Source organism: Ascaphus truei, chromosome 6, assembly GCF_040206685.1.
Source record: "Ascaphus truei isolate aAscTru1 chromosome 6, aAscTru1.hap1, whole genome shotgun sequence".
Taxonomy (NCBI): domain Eukaryota; kingdom Metazoa; phylum Chordata; class Amphibia; order Anura; family Ascaphidae; genus Ascaphus; species Ascaphus truei.
The window spans coordinates 126,093,426-126,115,792 of record NC_134488.1 but is presented as its reverse complement, the minus strand read 5'-3'; the positions used below and the strand labels follow the sequence as shown (position 1 = coordinate 126,115,792).

Genomic DNA, 22,367 nt, shown 5'->3' with positions numbered 1-22,367 from the left:
TGTGCTCCTCTCCAGTTATTTCATGTTTTGAGTTCAGGTATCTATGATTTAACTCAAGAAGAATTTGGGATAAATGTAAAGAAGCGAGTCAGCTGTACTCCTCTTCCAATATCTCTTCACATTTCCCCGTACATCACACATACAAACTTCCTTAGTGGCCCCTTGTCTGTTCTTTATCCATTGCACCTCCAGAAAGCAAAATATCTGACACAATGCAATATAGATTACATGAGTTGTTGTACTAAAAAACACCAGCTTGTGGATTCATGAGTACGCGCTTGCTTAACCCATTAGGATAAGCAATGTATTCGACCAAAAGGGTTAGAAGCCTTTCAGAATATAAATACAGGTTTTCAATTTGTTAAACCAATCATTGCATGGCTTTATTATGAGATAAAGCAGTGGTTGGAATTGAAGTCGCTCTTCTGCTGGGAATTAGGAAATTGCCCAGGAATACATGAGGCCAGCAGACGATCTGTTGGTGACTCAAGACATTACAATTGTTTAAAAACACCTACCATTATTTTCACAAGGGAAATTGGTTTGTGGCTTTGGTTGGTCCACCAACGCACCATATCCAACATATTGCACAGTAGTTCTTAAGAACCATAATCTTTCTAAACTGCCTAGTTTTCCCAGTTTTCTCTGCTTCTCAAACCTAGTGCTTTATTGTGATTAAGTAAATGATTGTTTTAGGGGATCTAATAAAAAAATCTTTCTGATGCCCCTGTCCTTCACTGATGCATGTTTTATTATATCCACATTGATAGTGGAGTCCTCATGTTCCCTGTGACCCAGCATTGGTTTGGAACATGAGAAAACCTTATTGGTTCAGGTCTAATCCTGGTATGTTTCTGGACAGCCCCTTCCACTCCGTTATCTTCTCAGCTAGAGAGTAGTTGAGTCCAGTGGCAACAAAAGACTCTCTGTCCAGACCCCTGGTCTTCCTCAGCATCGGAGTATCAAAAGTAAATGTGACCCTCACAAAGACTGTCCACGTTTCCATGTGGACACCATTCATAAATACTCACACACCTATCTTGGGTCCCAACCCGTGTAATAAACATAATCTAGTTTCTTTCTGTTGTGCTAACTGTGTACACATTTTTTACACAGTAGAATAATGCATAAACAAATCCCTGCCTAGGAGGATCAATATCTACAAATACAGGCAGTCCTCGTTTTACAACGAATGGCTTATCCAACGCTATGCAATGCATACCTATGTTCATTTTTACAACGCCAAAACGGCTTATCCAACGCTCTTATGATGCTTTGCAACGTTGTTTATGTGTATATAATATATATTATATAATATATTCTTATATTATATATAATCTTATAATCTTACAGTATATACACTATATAATTTATGTGTGTGCTGCATATCTTATTGCCTGCGTAAAATATTTGGTGTATTTTAGTGTTAAAAATGCCTTCAGGAACAGAACCTTCCATTTAAACAGTGTTCCTATGGGAAAACGTGTTTCGCTTTACAACGTTTCGCTATCCAACGCCATTTTGAGTAACGCATTGTGTCGGATAACCGAGGACCGCCTGTATAAGATGAGTAACAGTGGGATCTGTTGTCTAAATTTAGAATAGGTTGAACTTGATGGACATGTATCATTTTTTAACCTCACCGACTATGTAGCTTTAATGTTGATTTTCCTTAACAGCAAACAACTTCAGACAAACATAAATAGTTTTGTCTCAAAGAATGAGTCATTTCTAAGAATCAACCCCCAATATGCATTTATTCATGATGGCTTCCCCACTCCCCTCTTACACCCACATTGTAGCATCGCTGGGTTGGTGAATGAGTGATTCTGGTAATACTCATCTGTTGTAGAAATACGATTTATTTGGTGTGTTTTTGAGAACATCTTTTAAAATATTTAGCTCACTATGCTGTGTACATTGTAACTCGGTCTGTTCTTGCTCCTAACACATTAAATCCATTGATATCGGGACACACGAGGCAAGTGAAGTTCCCTACTACAAGGCAATAATACACGTAATATCAAGCTGCCCGATAAACAAAACTTCACTGTTCTAAAATCAAAACAGCAATTGATTAATGCAAGACTATTCTTCGGGCCCACAGCCCCCACCAGTCCATAATGTGCAACTCAATACTCGGTAGTACTGAGCCTGTATATCGGCTTCTACATGCGGAGAAAGACGTGGTTGGTGGGTGGTTTACATTATTTAGGATTTTCTGTATATTGGCACAAGTAGTGTATTTCCTCTGACAAAGAGTCATAAGCTAACCGTGGCTCTGTTTCACAATGTACCGGTATGAACAGGAGAAGACTATTTGTAGGTACCGTCTACTGCGTGTTTCTATTTAAGAAGGGGATCATTCTAAACAACAAGTCCCTGCTATGCCAGTTGTGTCCTGTATACACACTATGCCAGTTGTGTCCTGTATACACACTATGCCAGTTGTGTCCTGTATACACACTATGCCAGTTGTGTCCTGTATACACACTATGCCAGTTGTGTCCTGTATACACACTATGCCAGTTGTGTCCTGTATACACACTATGCCAGTTGTGTCCTGTATACAGACTATGCCTGTTGTGTCCTGTATTCAGACTATGCCAGTTGTGTCCTGTATACAGACTATGCCAGTTGTGTCCTGTATACAGACTATATGCCAGTTGTGTCCTGTATTCAGACTATGCCAGTTGTGTCCTGTATACAGACTATGCCTGTTGTGTCCTGTATACAGACTATGCCAGTTGTGTCCTGTATTCAGTCTATGCCAGTTGTGTCCTGTATACAGACTATGCCAGTTGTGTCCTGTATACAGACTATGCCAGTTGTGTCCTGTATACAGACTATGCCAGTTGTGTCCTGTATACACACTATGCCAGTTGTGTCCTGTATACAGACTATGCCAGTTGTGTCCTGTATATACACTATGCCAGTTGTGTCCTGTATACACACTATGCCAGTTGTGTCCTGTATACACACTATGCCAGTTGTGTCCTGTATACACACTATGCCAGTTGTGTCCTGTATACACACTATGCCAGTTGTGTCCTGTATATACACTATGCCAGTTGTGTCCTGTATACACACTATGCCAGTTGTGTCCTGTATACAGACTATGCCAGTTGTGTCCTGTATACAGACTATGCCAGTTGTGTCCTGTATTCAGACTATGCCAGTTGTGTCCTGTATTCACACTATGCCAGTTGTGTCCTGTATACAGACTATATGCCAGTTGTGTCCTGTATTCACACTATGCCAGTTGTGTCCTGTATACAGACTATGCCAGTTGTGTCCTGTATACACACTATGCCAGTTGTGTCCTGTATACACACTATGCCAGTTGTGTCCTGTATATAGACTATATGCCAGTTGTGTACTGTATACACACTATGCCAGTTGTGCCACAGAGTTAGTTCTGTCTCTGTGTGTCTATAGGATTTTTTATAACAACATTTACATAGCACCCTCATCCAGGGCACTGTACATTAGTTAGTAAAACAATGGTGTGGTTACATATAGATTAGATTATAGAGTAATTGTTCAAATGTTTGTGGTAGGCAGTGGTGGGAACATTATGGTCGGGTTATGGGTTAGGTCAGGTGTGCACAATCTTTCTCTGCTGTACACCCCTGCCTGCTTCCCGCCTTGCTTGCGCCCCTCCCCCCAGCCTTACCTTCTCTCCGGCGTCAAATGAAGCCGTGGAGGTCACGTGACTCTGCAGTATCATTTGATGTCGCATTGCCATGGGGACGCGCCACCGAAGACAAGGTAAGTGAAGTTTCAGAGGCTGCACGCGATCCCCTGGCATTAATTTAAATGCCTTGGAGAAGAGCACAAGGCCTCTGCAACTGCCTCTCCCCCCTGAAATATCTTGCGCCCCCCCACAGCTTGCGCACCCCTGGGTTGGGTGCATTGAGAGCTTGCTTGGTTGGTGGGCAGGGGTGGGAACATTATGGTTGGGTTATGGTTAGGTGCATTGAGAGCTTGCTTGGTTGGTGGGCAGGGGTGGGAACATTATGGTTGGGTTATGGTTAGGTGCATTGAGAACTTGCTTGGTTGGTGGGCAGGGGTGGGAACATTATGGTTGGGTTATGGTTAGTGCATTGAGAGCTTGCTTGGTTGGTGGGCAGGCGTTGGGGTCAGGATGGGATAATAGACTTGATGTACCATACTGTACATCACTATGGTATCTGAGTCATCAATGTTGGTTTCGACTGGAAGTTAAATGTACAGTACAGAATAATTCTTATTGGAGCTGCTTTCTATTTATTAAAATACAATATAGGTTAATTCATTAAGCCTTATACAGCCACTGTTTAAAAAAGATGGTACTGTTATTTTCTTCTTTGGTGGTAATCGTTGGAACATGAGCTTACTACATAATGGAAACAACTTCCCATTCTACAGTTGTTTCTTTAAGCCATTTGCTGCCAAATGCATTGTGGTCTCTACTGAAAATATCAATGTTTAAAAATATGTATTTCTATGCTTTGCTGTATCTGTGTTTTATTTAATTTCACACCACACATTATACAATTTATTAACATGTCCCAAACCTAAGGCATCAACTGCCTGTGAAAATAAACAGACTAGAATAATAATATATTTATATAGCAGAAGATGAGTTAGGTTTGTAATTCGGCGTTAACTCCTACAGCAGTAAAAGGTTTAATTAATTCACTGAACCAGCAGTCAGTTTGCTGCACTCATCATGAATGGGAGAGGTTATGCATGCACCATGCAGATCCTTTCCTAGCAGATATATAAGTCGTGCAGAGCTGCTATCCGTCATATGTGTGCAGAAAGAGCAGCAGGGTGAGTTCATTTTAACACACTTACTTGTTACTCATTATTGCGAATGACTGGATTGTTGGAGTTGGGTACACCAAGGAGTACAGCATTATTATACTGTATGCATCTTCCTAGCCTGTGCCATCACCAATACACTTTATAGCGATTAAGGAGGAAACAAGGGCAGAAATGCATTGTATAATGATATAGGGATTATTTATTTATAAAATGTTTTACCGGGAAGTAAGAGTTACGTCTCGTTTTCAAGTATGTCCTGGGCACAGAGTTATAACAATACACGGTTACATTAAATGAACAGAGGTCACACAGTCAATTCACAGACATTTCATGGACAGCTAGAGATGTGAATAAGGGCGAATGTAACATTTACAGACCAGATTAAAGTTGTTTTAGGTGAGGAAGGATAAGCCTGCAATGTGATAGAAGAGACCCTTCCTCAAGGAGTTTACAATCTATAAGGGCAGGAAAGTTGGAAAATTGGGTACAGGGAATAAAAATGGGCTGGTGAGTTTCAGAGTGAAATAGAGCAGCTTTAACATCCCCAACATCAGCGTACGGCAGCAAACCTCTCACACTCTTTGGCTGCCGTTCAGCTGCGCCAAAGGCTGTCCGCCTTTGGGGCGACGCAGATAGGGATATCTGGGCATCCTAAGATGGGAAAGGAATAGAGATCTTATTGTGAGAAAAGTATATAGTTGGAGATAATTGTTTTATCTTGTAGTAAGATAAGTGGAATCTGAAATATTGAAAACCCTATACTGTAAAAAGAGGAGGCACAGGATAGAGATGTGCAACATTTTCACCATAGTTCACGAACTGGGTGAAGATATATCGTATTCAACAGAAGACAAGTATATCAGCACTCCAGGCAAAGCGCACATGAATTATATATATATATATATATATATATATATATATATATATATATATATATATATATAAAATAAACCGTACAATACCGTTTGTAGCACGAGATCAGGAGACAGCACTCTGGTAAGTTTGATCACAAGTTTTTGTATTGAAAAAGACACATAAACCGACGTTTCGGTCCCCCAGTGGGACCTTTCTCAAGGTGGTGGCACTGGGGGACCGAAACGTCGGTTTATGTGTCTTTTTCAATACAGAAACTTGTGATCAAACTTACCAGAGTGCTGTCTCCTGATCTCGTGCTTCAAACGGTATCGTATGGTTTATTATTGCTTTATGGGACAAGCACCCAATTTTCTCTACTTGCAAGTGGAGTGCCGGCTGCCTCTGTGGATTATATATATATGTGTGTGTGCCTTGTACTATGTGTGTGTGTGTGCTTTGTACTATGTGTGTGTGTGTGTGTGTGTGTGTGCGCCCTGTACTATGTGTGTGTGTGCTTTGTACTGTGTGTGTTTTGTAGTGTGTGTGTGTGTGTTTGTATATATATATATACATACAAACACACACACTACAAAGCACACACAGTACAAAGCACACACACACATAGTACAGGGCACACACACACATAGTACAAGGCACACACACACACATAGTACAAAGCACACACACACACACACACATAGTACAAGGCACACACACACATAGTACAAAGCACACACACACACACATAGTACAAAGTACACACACACACACACACACACACACACACACACACACACACACACACACACACACACACACACACACACACACACACTACAAAGCGCACACACACTCATATTACAAAGCACACACACACTCATAGTACAAAGCACACACACACACACACACACACATAGTACAAAGCACACACACACACACACACACACACACACACACACACACACACACACACACACATAGTACAAAGCACACAGGAATATTTGGCGAAATAAGAAAATGTCCTTCTATGAAAAGTCCTTATAGGAGAGGGACTGATTGTGTTTGGATTTTGTCTGATCTACAGTACTATCAAAATACACCATCATTCCCTCTCATATAAAGATTTTTCATATAAGGACATTTTCTTATTCTCCGAATGTTTCATATATCATAGATACCTTTAGGTTTTTGTGTTAAAACCAACATTGTGGCTGCATCCTTAAGAACATACTTAACCCCATTGTATCTGCGCACCTGATATATTTGAAATAAATAAATATATATGTAGCCAGGTCCCCTTGGTTCCCCTTATCTCGATGCGGCTGTTGGGAAGGGGGGAGGCTGCGGCTGGCTGCGGAGACACGCAGGTGCCGCCGGCGAGGCATGCGGACAGCCGGCGAGTACAGGGAGCTGCGGGCAGTCAGATAGGCGACCGGGTCGCCGGAGCCCCATGCAGACGGGGAGCTGCTCCGGTGGCCATCTTGGAATTTGCGCCCATGCACATTGCGAGCTTCGCGCATACGCAGATAGGTACAATGCAGCACCCATTACCAAAGGCTCCGCACGAGGCTACATGTCCCAGCAGCCCAAGGGGCTGCTCCTCATGTGAGCCACAGCAGCCAATAGGGCTGGTAGATCCCCGGGAAAGCAGAAGATACATTTGGCGCGCTCAGCACACCACGTCAGTCGGGAGCAGGATAGGGAGGAAGAAGGTAGTGTCCAGGGAGCAGTGCTCCGCTGGACTGGGCCAGAGTCACCCCCTCCCCCCCCCGAGGTGGGCCCATAGTTAGGGACGCTTCCCCAGTACTGCATAGTGTCAGGGACGCCGTGACAGACGCCATGCGGTGACTTGCGGTCTGAGACCAGACCACCGGCTATCTAAGAGACGCTTAAAGGTGAGACCCTCCGGCGGGAGTTCACCCCACACAGAGGCGGACGCCTTCGTTGAACAGACCGGATCGACTTACATCAGATGGATCCTTGTCTCATTCGGCGGTACCCGGGTACTGGAGTGCCCGTGAAGGTATAACACCTAAGTGCACCAACGGTTCTCAGGGGTAGCGCTACCTCCTACACTTTGGGTAGGGACTGATGTGCGGGACGGACACTGGGACACTGGTGCCACCGCACCCCAAGTACTGTGGTGATACTCCACGTGGTTAATATTATGTTGTGTTGTGCTGTGTTTATTATATGTTCAGTAAATATTCCTTTAAGTACCAAGCGTGTATATTTACTGCAGCGTTGTCTTGGGAGGGGCTGTCCCACTGTGTGAGGATCCTCCTCAGGTGGAGGCGCTGTGTGTTAGATAACAAGGTCACCCCAGGCTCCCTTCAGCTGAGGATCAGGCCTCCTGTTAGCTGCTCAGGTAAATCACCACAGGTTGTTTCCCTAGACATGGGGGGAAACCCATATATTTGTATATATATACAAAGTGTATACACTAGATCTGCCCAACAATCATTGTTAAAGGAACATACTGTTGAGGACGACAACATATATATATATATATATATATATATATATATATAATGTTGTCGTCCTCAACAGTATGTTCCTTTAACAATGATTGTTGGGCAGATCTAGTGTACACGTGTATACACTTTTTAAAAGCACCAACCTGAGAAGTATGCAGTTCCTTCTTCATATATAGCATTCTTGACCTTCTGAGAATTTGGGGATCAATGGTAGCCGTGTTTTCAGTACCCACGAGTGGAAACTGCTCACACAGTCTCAGAACTCCAGAGGGGGGAAGCTAAACGTGCAGCGGCGTGATCCCCACAACATGTATGCAACAAGCAAGCCACAGGAGCAAGCACAGAAGCACAAAACTGACCCAAAACAGAATAATAAGGAAAATATTGTTTTATTAGGAAGCACTTCAACCCCGTTTCATGCCTAAATGGTACTTTGTCAAGGAGTGACTCCTTCCCATAGGGTCCTATGTTTTTCATATGTATTTCTACTGTAACAATATTGTCATAATTACCAATGTGGGGTCAGATTCTTACTTTTGTTCCTATTGCTGAACATGGATTTGTTTGCTGTATACACGCTGGGCCCTTAGCCAACTGTTATCTGAAAGAGACCTATTTAGTTGAGGGCCCATTGAGCCAGACACCTCCCAACAGATTCACCCGTACTCCAAATGTGAACACAACTGATGGGAGATGCTCTCTCTCTCCCCTCCCACCCTATCTCCCTCCATCTCCCCTCCCACCCACCCTATCTCCCTCCATCTCCCCTCCCACCCACCCTATCTCCCTCCATCTCCCCTCCCACCCACCCTATCTCCCTCCATCTCCCCTCCCACCCACCCTATCTCCCTCCATCTCCCCTCCCACCCACCCTATCTCCCCTCCCACCCACCCTATCTCCCCTCCCACCCACCCACCCTATCTCCCTCCCACCCTATCTCCCTCCCACTCTATCTCCCTCCCACCCTATCTCCCTCCCACCATCTCCCCTCCCACCCACCCTATCTCCCTCCCACCCACCCTATCTCCCTCCCACCCACCCTATCTCCGTCCCACCCTATCTCCCTCCCACCCTATCTCCCTCCATCCCTCCCTCCCTAACTCCCTCTGTCCCTATCTCCCTCCCTATCTCCCTCTGTCCCTATCTCCCTCCCTCCCTATCTCCTTATCTCCCTACCTACCTCCCACCCTTCCTACCTCCCTCCTCCCTTCCTCCCTCCCTTCCTCCCACCCTATCTCCCTACCTCCCTCCCTCCCTATCTCCCTCCCTCCCTATCTCCCTCCCTCCCTATCTCCTCCCTCCCTCCCTATCTCCCTCTCTCCCTCCCTATCTCCCTCTCTCCCTCCCTATCTCCCTCTCGCCCTCCCTACCTCCCTCCCTAGCTACCTCCCTCCCTACCTCCCCCCCTCCCAAGCCGTGTGTCAGCGCCTGGAGTTTAGTGAATTCTAGCCGTGCTCACAACATTGCTAACATTATGGAAAATGTGACAAGAAATGTGCACATAATGCAGCTAGTACAGCGAGGCAGAAACCGAGAATCCCTTTCATTGCAAGAAAGGTTACGGCAGAGAGTAGTATTATCTGCATTCTGAAGCAAGAGTCATGCAGATGAGGTTATACCAGGGGTTGGCAACTCCAGTCCTCAGGGGCCACCGCTAGATCAAGTATTTGCGATATTCCGGCTTCAGCACAGGTGGTGCAGTCTTTGACTGAGCCACTGATTGAGCCACCTGTGCTGAAGCAGGGATATCCTTAGAACCTAACCAGCTGGTGGCCCTTGAGGACTGGAGCTACCCACCCCTGGGTTATACTGTGTATGCCGTCTTAAAGAAAGATATAGATACATGTTACATGTTCTTAAAAAAACGGCAGTGTTTTGGTTTTGGACGTAGTTTTGGTCAGGCAAATTCTGTGATACATACAGTACATCTATGTGGGATTGTTTAATAAAGTGTGAATGAGAGCCGGGTGTGGTGGAAGAGATGAGAACTACAGAGCAGCAAATACATTCCTCCAATAGAAACATTTAGGGATATATACGTTCTACATACGTTATCTTACGGAAGCTGCAGGGAGGGGTGGTGGGGGGAAGAGAAGAAGAAAAAGGGGGGAGGCGAGACTCACTTCATTCCAGACAGATATTGTTTCCTCCTCTATACTGTGTGTGTCTATATCTTTATGTATATAGCGCCATCCATGTGTATAGTGCTATATAGCCGTAATACAAGTGGCATAATAGGAATAAGCTCTTCATATATAATAGTAAGATTAGGTAAAGGAGTCCCTAGCCCGCAGAGCTTACAATCTAAGTGGTAAGTAGGGAGAACTTACAGAGACAGTAGGGGGGACACTATACTAATAGCAGAATCACCTTATTATGAAAGGCGCTGGGGCTGACTGTCACATTTTATTTCAGAAGTGAAGACCGCTTGGAGGATTGAATCAGTATGAAAAGCCTGCCGTTGCTCCTTCTCGGTAAGTGTCGCGCCTCCCAGGCACATATGCACGCGGACCTCTGTTTCCAGAAGAAGACACATTTATCAATCTCTATATTTATGTGTTTATTTGCAGTTGTGACATCATGCGTTGGACAGAAGGGCCCTGGAATAGGTACAGTAACCGTCTCTGGGGGAAGTGGAGCTGAGATGAGCTGAGCTAAAGCGCTAAAGTCTCGGATAATGAGGCTGGGATTCACTGAGCCGTGATGCTCTTGCTCACCTGTACTAAAGGGCCATATGTGTAGAGCTTAGTGCAGGGGGGGGGGCAACTGTAGTCCTCAAGCCCCTCCCCCCCAGCATGTCAGGTTCTCAGGATATCCCTGCTTCAGCACAGGTGGCTCATCAGTCCTTGCTTCAGCACAGGTTGCTCAGTCTGAGCCTCTGATTGAGCCACCTGTGCTGAAGCTGGGATATCCTGAAAAGCTGACCTGTTGTAGGGCTTGAGGACTGGAGTTGAGCCCCCCTGGCTTAGACGATAGAAGGGAGAGGGCGGATATAGTGAAACGTTCAAATACGTAAAGGGTTTCAACAAAGTACAGGAGGGAAGCATATTACAAAGAGGAAAAGAGGTCACAGGGGAGAAGAGTGCTAGCAAGGAGGTGAAGGGCAAAGGGCCGTATTAAATAAAGTCATCCAAAAATCAAATAGGGTGTGGGGGTTTACAGCAGGTCCGAAGTGGTCAGACTCGTGAGACGATGTTTCTATGTTACCTGCCGTTCAAGTCAATGCCAGTTAATGCCAGATCGGGGTGCGATTCCCCACATCGTCACTTGGTGACTGCTGGCGCATACCAGCCACTGGTCAAAATGGCTTAAACAAAGTAGTGGTCCTGTGCGAGAGCCACGTTTCAGGCCCCCTAAACTAAACATCCCTTTCCATCAAAAAAATTATTGTAAAGTAGTGGTACTCTGGGGGTGAGAATAAAAAAGTAGTGTTACTCTTTATCTCGGCCACTGAAGTGAACAAGAGCTGTGAATGTCTGTGAAGAAATGTTATGGGTCTCATGTTCGGGAGTCATGTTGGGGGCAGCATGGGGGAAGAACGGATGGGTCACGTTAATCCATTATTCTCTTCTGATGTAGTGTCACTGTCTGTGAAAAACGAGCCCTTCTCTAACACTTGTAATTGTTATTCCATAAATTAATAATAATTTATAAAGTTAGGTTCCCGAAGCCAGATGGAAAAAACCCAGTAACATATAATGAAATATATAATATCTAAATCATCCACTGAAGGTTTGAAAGGGGCGCAAACCAAATTTAGGATAAATATCGCAATACTTCAAGGTTATGGTGATCAAGTAATATAGCGGTCTTTATAAAAACCCAATGTAAGAATATTGGTAAAAAATTGTTTTATACATCAATATTTATTGAAAACCTGAAAAGTACCAGTAAATTGGGCTACAATGTACAGATGTTGCCAGACTTGATCTTTCTGCTGCTGGGATAACCCTCCGAAACCTCACTTGGCGGTGGGAAATCTCTCCGTGGGGGTGTCACATTCAGAAGAACGGACCCTCTGATGTCAGCCACAGTCCCCGGAGCCGCTGGCTTTCTGCTTTTCATCCCCAGGGGACAATAAACCTGGTGACATCTGTATGTGACCAGTACGTGAAGATCTTCAGGTAAATTAGAATCGCCAGGAAGTATGATTCGGAAGCAGTCTGGACATTTAACTGATACGGTGTACAAAGGGGTTTAATTGTGAAACACAAATGGTGCGTCCGTGTTCTCTCAGTCAGGGGAAGAGCTAAAAGGTATTATCCTGCACTGAAAAAAAATCTGATTTTCTGGTTTGCTTCAGAGTTACTGTATATTTGGTTTAATCTCTGGTGTAATCCTGCTGTTTTTATTGTACTCATAGATTCAGTCCTCTATCCCTATGGGCCGTCAGTACAGGACAAAATAACCCGGAAACTAGATGACGGGACATCTGGTGAAATTCCCATCTCTGTTACTTTCACCTTTTTTGGAAAGAAACACAAGTCTCTCTTTGTACGTGTCTTGTCTGTTTGTTTAGAGTCAAATCCGTGTATTAAGGGCATGCGTGGAACGGTCAGAGCGGAGCTCGCAGCTCCGGTTTATATCACTAGTGGATATTCCATCAAACAACAAAAAACAATGAGAAATAAGTGGGCGTCAACACGTAGACTCTCCTTATATTTAAAAAAAGGGAGTGGGAGACTTAGGCTCTTATTCTGTAAGGTGTGCTAAGCGCAGACGACGTGCTATCGTAGAAAAAGCACCATTAAAGTCAGTGGGACTTTTCATGCGATAGAAAGTCATATGTGCTTATCACACCTTGCAGAATAAGGGCCTATGGATTCGATGTCCATCTCTCTTAAGTAAACCTCTAATTCAGGGGGGCTTTACTCCAATCCTCCAACCCTAGGCCCGGGCCTGGTGGACATATTGGGAAATACGGGCCGGTGTATACTCATAATAATAATAATACATTTATTTATTTATGTAGCGCTTTTCTCCTAATGGGACTCAAAGCGTTTCACAGTTACAAAAAGGGAAATAGAAGAAAACATTTAAGGTTATAAACAAGACCAAAGAAAAGGACAGATGCAATGCAGGACGAGACAGTAATGTAGCTATTAAATGCCGGATAGGTTGTGGTTCATTACTTATATGCCTGGGTAAACAGGTAGGTTTTGAGCCTGTTCTTATAGATTTCCAGAGAGGGGTCTTTCAAACTGTACGAGGCAGCATGTTCCAGAGAGTGAGAGCAGCGGGGCTAAAAGCTCGGGCCCCAAAGGAAGTTAAGGAGATTCTGGGAACTGTTAGGGGTCCTTCACCTGCAGATGGAAGTGAGTGAATGGGAGTGTAGGGAACTAGAAGCTCTTTTAGATAGCTGGGACCCGGGCATGTAGTGCGTTGAATGTCAACAAGCCACTAGCACTGTGTGTAATGCACCTAAGCCGTGTATCCACAGAGACTTGTGCATGGATGTATATTTGTGTCTGTGTATCTAAGTGGGGAGGCTTGCACTGTATGATAGCAAAGGGTTATATGCCATAGAGATCCACCGGTGGTAACCTCCTGCTTTGTGTTTCTAGGTGAACAACAATGGAGTGATTTCATTTGGGGTCCCTGTTTCCAAGTACACCCCTGACGCCTTCCCGCTGTCCGATGGCAGCCCTTTCGTCGCCCCCTATTGGGGGGATGTGAACAATCAAATTGCGGGATCAGTGTATTACCGTCAGAGCACGGAGCCTACGCTCTTGCAGAGGATTACCCAGGACATAAAGAAGTATTTTCCAAACCTCCACTATAAGGCGACCTGGTCTTTTGTGGCCACCTGGGATAAAGTGGCCTATTTTGGGTCACGGTCCAAAAAGGTGCGTGATCTCTTATATGCAGAGTATGCCTCCCAAGGTGGTCTCTCCATGTGGAGTTTCTTAAGAAACCATTGGTACGCTGATGATCACGTAGACAACACAGTCATCAGTGTAATACAGGGGTGGGAAACTCCAGTCCTCAAGGGCCATCAACAGGTCAGGTTTTCAGGATATCCCTGCTTCAGCACAGTTGGCTCAATCGGTCTCTGCTTCACAGGTGGCTCAATTTGTCCCTGCTTCCTCACAGGTGGCTCAATTTGTCCCTGCTTCAGCACCGGAGGCTCAATCTTCGACCAAGCCACTGATTGAGCCACCTGCTCCCAAGCAGGGATATCCTGAAAACCTGACCTGTTGGTGGCCCTTGAGGACTGGAGTTGCCCACCCCTGGTGTAATAGCTACTGCACTTTAATTACTAAACTCCTTAGTTTGTACGAAATGCAGGATCACGTTATCTAGTGTATTACCTATGAAAATTACACAGGAATTCAGGCAGGGTGGTGTGTGTGTGTGTGTGTATGCGCATGCGTGTGTGTGTGTGTATGCGTGCGCGCGCGCGCGTGTGTGTGTGTGTATGCGCGTGCGTGTGTGTGTGTGTGTGTGTGTGTATGCACGTGCGTGTGTGTGTGTGTGTGTGTGTATGCGCGTGCGTGTGTGTGTGTGTATGCGCGTGCGTGTGTGCGTGTGTGTGTGTGTGTGTGTATGCGCGTGCGTGTGTGTGTGTATGCGCGTGCGTGTGTGTATGCGCGTGCGTGTGTGTGTGTGCGCGTGCGTGTGTGTGTGTATGCGCGTGCGTGTGTGCATGTGTGTGTGTGTGTGTGTGTTAACATACATATGGGAAACATTCATCTGAAATAATCCCTGACAATGATCTGACATTAGACATCACTGCACAGAGAGAGTCTCAGAGCCCGCTTCTTGGGATGCCCCTAGCAGGGGCCTTAAGAAGTTAAAGCGTAGTACAACTGGGTGCTCAGGCAAACAGGAATCTGGTCAGGAAACAGCTGATAAATAAACAGCTGCCAAGGACACCAAATATAAAAAAGCTCCAATAAATGCAAAAAATGCCCATATTTACAAATATGGCCCTACTTGTCTTATTATGGGACCCCTAATTTGCCCCAGAGATACTCTGCATGCCTTTCATATTCTTTCCATATATTCTTAGCCCATTCTGTGAATTGCAAAATGTAAACCAATGTACTGTATACGCAGATACATCCGCTGTCCTTTTTTATTCATTTGAAAAAAATGTGGCTGAACGGAAAACGAGAGCCGCACATAATCATAATTCTTTGAATCTGTTTTATTTTAATACATAATCCTGGTTACTCCCGACCTCCCCCCTCGCCCCCCCCCCCACATCAGACAGGGAGGCAGAGAAAGTTATATGGCATTAAAATAACAGGATATATTTAACGGCAGCCGGATGAGAGAATCTCACGAGCTACAGTATTCAGAAAATAGGCACATGACGACCATGTGAATTTGAATTCCGGACTGATTCTTTACTCTCTGCAGTCAGATGGTGTGTCGTCAACAAGACAAAGGCTGCCAACAGCAAGTCATTGCTGATGCACAAATCTGCCCACGGGTTAATTCTCTAATCTTTCACATGAATGCTATGGGAGCTATTAATCTTGTACGCATTAACTGGGACTCTGCCCAAATAAATATATTCTGCTGCACAATGACACTTTTACCCACGGCTGCCCTGTAAGTGGTATCTGCCCCTCTGTGCCAGTGCAGGTTTGCTTATTGATAGAAGACTCGCTGCAGATTATCAGTAGGAAGAATGTGCTCAGGTACAGTAGTACTAAGTGCCCCTTGTGGCTTCCTGAGCAGCACGTTGGGTATCACAGGAACAGATAGTAAGTCTGGTAGTGAGCTTTAATGTAATCACTTTTTGCTATTCCTATTAGCACTATCACAACACATGTGCATTTCATGTATTTGATTTTGGCTGTCTGCACACAATGCTCAGAGCGGAGGGTTAAAGCAGCAATCCAACAATATCCTACGGGTGTTTTTTTTTTTTTTTTAAGGAATCAGTTCTGCTGTATTAAATAATACTTATTTCCCTTTTTTTTTTTTAATTCAACTCAATACTATTTTATATGAGATTTAATATACTGAGCATCCTCTGCATTCTACAACAGGCTTTAGCCACCTCCCCAGCAGTGCAAGATCTTTGTAACACTTTCCTGTTTGTGATAATTTGTTGCTAATATTCGCAGCAGTTTGAGTGGTACTTTCCTGTTATCCGGAGCCATATTATTATATATTATATTATTAGTACAGTATATATTATTATTTATTATATTATTATTGTGTAATAAGATATTAGTGTATACGATAATGTTGCCTTTGTAATATAAGGATACATTGTAGCTGCTGAGTTACACTGACTGCACGATTGATTTGAAACTGAAAGGCAGCCGTTTAGAGTTGTGATGAAGTACAAGGGTGGGCGTTTAAGTAACGAAGAGCACTAATTAGTGCAACCAAAGTGCCTTAAAAAAACACTACTCATCAAGTGCTTTAAGTTTAGTGATGCCTGGGGAACAGGATTTTGCTGATCGATCACGGGAGAATGAATTGATCAACAGCTTAGGTTATTCATTTTCAGTAAAGGTAATCAAAGGCTGCAAATATTAAACCATTTTTTAAGCTGCTTGCATAGCCTCTTTAAAGTGTCCTTCTCCAGCCCCTATCGGTTGAAGGACTATTCATCTGGGAGACTGAGACGTACTGCTCCACACTGGGTATGTAATAACTTTGATTGTATACTTATCGGTTTATGTATACCAATATGCGTCTGCATTATTTGTACCCAGACAAACACTTTCCAGGCTGTTCTGACCACTGACGAGAAGAGAGCCTTTATTATACTGAATTATGGGAACATTGAATGGACGACTGGGACAGCCAGCGGTGGAGACCCAAGGACAGGATTAGGAGGCATACCTGCCCAGGTACGGTATCAGATCGCACCCCGAACATGTGGATCTGACTATCAAATAATATTGTAGTATTTGTCCGTTGCTGCACGAACACAGTAATTACCCAGACATATTACTTTGCCGTATCCAGTCAAACAAGCCTGTGGATTTGGGACATTTTAGACAGTTCCAGCAAGGCAGCAAGTTGCACAGATATTAACTTTTGCCAAAGCAAATACACAGTGTTCCTTCCAGAGAACACCTTTGACCTCAACTTTCCAGATATTTTTGCAAATATCGTGGAGTTAACTAATACTTGCATAAAATTAGAGACCTGTGCACCTTTGCAATAAACACACAGCCTTCACTCCCAGCTGCTGTTTCTTTTCTTTTTCCAGAATTTAGAAGGTGGGTGGGTGAGGGAGGGAGGGAGGGAGGGGATGAGGGAAGGAGGAGGGGAGAGGGGGGGGGGAGTCCCCGGAGCTAAAACCTCACTATTTCTAGCCCTGGGGACACTCTAATTCCAGAGACACCTGCCAGTGATGTTATTGGTGTTTAACCTTCACAGTGACCTTGTGACGTACCAGAAATGTTCTGGTTTTCTGGGGGAAGATTGGTCTGACTACTCCAACAGAGCATACTAAGGCTGCGCTTATAGTACTGGCTGTGCGACCGGCTACGCGACCGCTGACATCAGCCGTCTCCGTAGCGATTGCGATTGCTAGTGCAGGAGACCAAGGGAGGGCAACAGGGGGCGTGGCAGAGGCTTGGCCGTGAGCAGTTAGCTCTGATTGGCTGACCCGCTCACGTGCCGCTGACGTCACGCCGCCGCCGCTGTCATTCTCAAATCCCCTTATCTTCAGAGATCTTGGTAGCTATGTTGCTGCGTGTCACGGTCGCACCCACTATGGGCACCCGCGACGGACTTAAAGTACTTGCGACTGTGCTGTGCGCCGTCAGCGTAGCCAGTACTATAAGAGCAGCCTAAATAAGCATCCTACGCCTATGTGGTAATAAATACAGTATCAATGTCAATAAATATCTGGATCATTAGAAGGAGCTGCGTTGATGTGATGATCCTCACTTTGTTATCAGTTATCTATTTTGTTATTACATTATATTTGAGAGTATCCTTTTCTTTTTGTTGCACTTTATACACTCTGATTAGTGTTAAACAGGCATCCCAGCCAGCATAGCAACTTAATCAATGGACTTCTCTAAGTATCTGTATATTTTGAGTTTGGGTGCTGTAGTTTTTTGACACTGGTACTACTGTACTCGTCTCTCACCTCACCACACAGATCTCAATTCTCATCACTTTCAAGGTTTTACACCTCACCCTCCCTGTATATCTGCATAGATAACTTGCTAAGTCCATCTGTCCTGCTCAAAGTTGTGTCTACACCACCTCACTTGTCTCTACTTCTGTCTGAAACCTTCATCATTCACTTCTCTCAATCTATGCAACTTCTTTCCCTAAGTATTTCCCGAGAATCTGCTCTCCCCATTCAAGTCCCACCTTCCCACTTGAGAATTCTTAAGTCACTTTAAAATCCGGCTACACTGGCCCCTGCAGAGCCACTTACTCACCCACTTGGCCAAGTATTGCAAACAAATGCACAATCTACGTCTCTACTTCTTTGTTAATTCTTTGCACACTACTTAGATTGTAAGATCTTTTAGACAGTGGTCTCATTTCCCTGATGTTGTATTTTAAATTTGTTGGGCTTATTCATTTTATGGTACTATAATTTCCAGTATTCTAATGGTGGGATTTTAAAGGAAGTTTTTCACGGTTGGTATTCTGTAAATAAGATGAGTTATTTTTCTCTGTATAACAGGCTGGCTTTAACAGTGGAGATAAGACTCATTACTTCAACATTCCTGGCTCCCGGACCCCTGATATCGTTAAAATTAGACAGACATCCAATGTGAACACTCCTGGACGTTGGGTTTTCCAGGTGGATCAGTTTAGCGCACCTGGCGGCTGTGTGTATGAAGGTATGTTCACTGAATCGTGAATATTCATCATGACTAGGACAGTTCTCTTCAATTTTTTAATCCCAGCCAGGCAATAGGGAAAAGGGGAAGAGAGAATTTTGCTGGAGCAGCATATGGTAGTTGAATGTAATGTACCAGGGGAGGGGGGCTACCTGAGGATTAGGATTGTTAGAGAAATGTAGCTGAGAGAAATGTAATTCCTTTTAATTGGTGCATACCTGTAATCACTGTGTGCTATACTGTATGCTGATTAAGCTTTCAGGAAAAATTAAGCACACTATACACTGTAACCCAGGACATTCTGCTTGTCACACAGGTATAATTGCTACTGACTGATTTCACACCGAACTTGCAGCCCTCGGTGCGAATGTGAAATTCACAGTTCTTTTGCAACTGCGGTTTTAATTTATTTTAGCACACTATAAGGTTCAATTTTGTATATATCCGTCAGGTGTTGGCACACACGTGTAACTAATAACAACACCATACAGTATCCTTCCAAGTGCTTGTTACTAGTCTGTGAGAGAATTACAGGTGATCCAAGAACATGCCATCATCGCAGAACTAACTCATTGATAACAGCAGAGGTGATATAGTTGTACTCTGTCTATTTCACTTCATCACCTCACAAAGGTGTGTCTGTCCTAGTAGCTGAATTATTTTAAGTGATTCAATAAAAGGTACATTTTAACTTACCTCCATATGATAAATTAACTTATCAGTAATTCAATGATTAAGGGTGTGCACCAATTAAGAGGAATTAGGTACATTTCTCTTAGTTACATTTTTTCATCTCACCAAGGTATTTACAGTATATAGCTGTTGTTGAATGTGAGGAGGGGTGAGAGAACAAAATAGTGTGAAATATCTGTGCATCCTATTGTTATAATGCATGACAATGGGAGATAGCTGCGTGTCTCTTACTGACCCCTACTGAATAACTGTGAGCATATATGCTATTGAAATTGCATAGCGATCCAGACTTAAAGATATACTGTATGTAATGTATTTTTCTTACAAATGACTCCGACAGTAGGCAGCATTTATATCATATCTAAGAGTCTTTATGGTTACAGCAGAGTGTAAGAACTCCCCTGTTATGACACTACAGACGCGTTTCGCAGCTGGATGCCCACTTCTTCTGTGTCAGATGTATCCATGGTTCTAAGTGCTTCAATAGGCATAGACACTGCTTCTGGTTAGTTGGTTACATATTTACTATGCTGTGAAACCTTCTTCTCCTTGCTATTGAATCTTGAACACACATTTTTCATGGAGTGGGAGTTCAAGCACCCCTGGTAAGGAGAAAATAGCTTCACAGCAGCACTGAGGAGCAGAATTAGATGTAGTTATATTACTATATTCATATTGCTTATTGGGGAGCTGCAAAATGTTATGCTGTCTGTGCCTGCTAACTGTGTATCTTGTAGCTAGAGCGCCTAAGGCCTCGGTCCCGTTGCGCTCGTTGGCGCGGGCGGCCACACGCGAGTTCCCCACCAGCAGGGGAATCCTGACTACACGCTGTGGCGCGTCAGCCGCTATGAGACACAAGAAAATGGTGATTCCTAGCGTTGATGCATCACGTGGTGTGGCTGTGAGCCAATGGGGAGGGGAGGCTTCGGGAGGAGGAGAGGCTTCGTGGAGCGGGGAGGAGTGTGGAGTGAAAGCAGCGTGAGTGCCTGTCTGTGTGTGTGTCTGAGTGCGTGCGTGCCTGTCTGTGTGTGTGCCTGTCTGTGTGTGTCTGAGTGCGTGAGTGCGTGAGTGCCTGCCTCTGTCTGTGTGTGTGTGTGTATGAGTGCGTGAGTGCCTGCCTCTGTCTGTGTGTGTGTGTGTGTGTGTGTATATGAGTGCCTGTGTGTGTGTGTGTGTATGAGTGTGTGTGTGTTGCTTATCATCAGCAGCTCCAGCCCGAGTCCGTGGAGGGAGGGGGGGGAAGAGTAGCGGGTCCCTCCGCTCAAGCCACGCCCCCCTCCCTGTCAAACCTCCCACTCCCGCCCACCTCCCGCTCCGGCTCCCGCTCCCTACAGACCGCATATCGCGGTCTGTGTATGTCAGCGCACCGCCTGTCTGCAGTGCGGGCGCGCTGACTCTGGGAGCGGGGCCTTAGCCTAAGATGCTCGCCCATAATATAAATGATCTTTAACTGTGCATGCAATGTCTTGTATATAATGTATACCCTGCTCATTATGTAACTGTATTTGAAAACATGTATTATTTGTCTTAAATCTGTGCCCAGGACATACTTGAAAACGAGAGGTAACTCTCAATGTATTACTTCCCGGTAAAACATTTCATAAATAAATAAATAAAATAAAATTGATGTCAACGTGTTGTCTTCTCTCCTCTCTACAGCTAACTTTGTCCGATACAATGACACCTTCTGGAAGGACAGTACATGTGAAAACAAATGTCTGTGCAAAACCAATGGAGAGGTTGAGTGCACCGAGGAATGGTGCCCAGGCGCCCTGGTCTGCCAGCCCACAACCTGGCACTTCTCATGTCAAATCAGCATGGGGTCCTGCTTCTGAGCCCCAGCCTGAAGCTCCATCCCCATTCAAGAGAGAGAAAATCCCACCTCCTTCTGTTATATTTTGTATGGGAGATGACGTGTCCCAGCTATAAAGAAACTGGCTTTGTTCAAATCCCAGTGATAATCTCTGGACAATGCACACATTAGACATTGTTTATTTCTAATTCTATGCACAGAAATAAACAGGAAATATATAATAAACATTTTTTCCTTTTTCTCCTATATTTCTAACAGTCAGAATCCAAGTTATAGCTCTTAATGCCCAAGTCCCAGATAGCAATACACGTTGAATCTGCCATGTCAAAATAGCACTCGCTCATGTAACGCCTCGTCTGCCAGCTTTAAGCTTGACAATGCCGGAAATCATTGTGCCCGCCGGACTGTTGCGATCGTGATCACTTTCGCACCGATCCCGTGGTGGAGGGGATCCCGTTCATCGCTTCGATGGCCCTGGGGAACACCATTTACCCCTACACAATGAGCATTTCACGTATAGCACAAACAGTGCAGCATGGGCCCCCTGGTGTGGCAGCGACCGCCCTGTACCGGGTACGACATACGGGCGTCAATTAATGGTAATGGTTTGCTCCATCATTTGAAATATTTCCAAAAGCTTTTTCTTTGTATGATCTATGTGGGACAGGGCGGAGATATCCATATTTTCTCATCCCAAGTCAGGATGTGGTGCCGTAAATTTCTTTGAAACACTGGAGGCCTGAAGTGCAGTGAGATTCAGGGCCTGTCTACCTGGCTTCTGCTTCTTCTGGAATAGCACAACCTTGTCCTCTTTAAAGATATTAATGTGCATTTCAGTTTCATTTAATAATGATCATTTGTAAAATCGCTTAATGCTGAGACTATAAATAGGGCACACACCATGTTTCGCTCACTGCCTGGCGATGTTT

At 44.5% G+C, this 22,367-nt stretch overlaps 1 protein-coding gene across 2 annotated transcripts; it reads left to right on the top strand.

Moving 5' to 3' along the window:
• Positions 1-4,681: 4,681 nt before the first annotated feature.
• On the top strand, positions 4,682-21,663 carry LOC142497855 (alpha-tectorin-like). 2 transcript variants are annotated; one of them, XM_075606227.1, is made up of 8 exons: positions 4,682-4,818; positions 10,561-10,619; positions 10,716-10,754; positions 12,509-12,639; positions 13,710-13,991; positions 16,827-16,964; positions 18,773-18,932; positions 21,285-21,663. In XM_075606227.1, exons 2-8 carry the CDS (start codon positions 10,592-10,594, stop codon positions 21,458-21,460), a joined length of 954 nt encoding a protein of 317 aa, XP_075462342.1. In that variant the 5' UTR covers positions 4,682-4,818; positions 10,561-10,591; the 3' UTR covers positions 21,461-21,663. The 2 variants fall into 2 exon arrangements, with proteins under 2 accessions (XP_075462342.1, XP_075462343.1); XM_075606228.1 differs by lacking the exon at positions 4,682-4,818 and adding an exon at positions 7,566-7,690.
• The last annotated feature ends 704 nt before the right edge of the window (positions 21,664-22,367 follow it).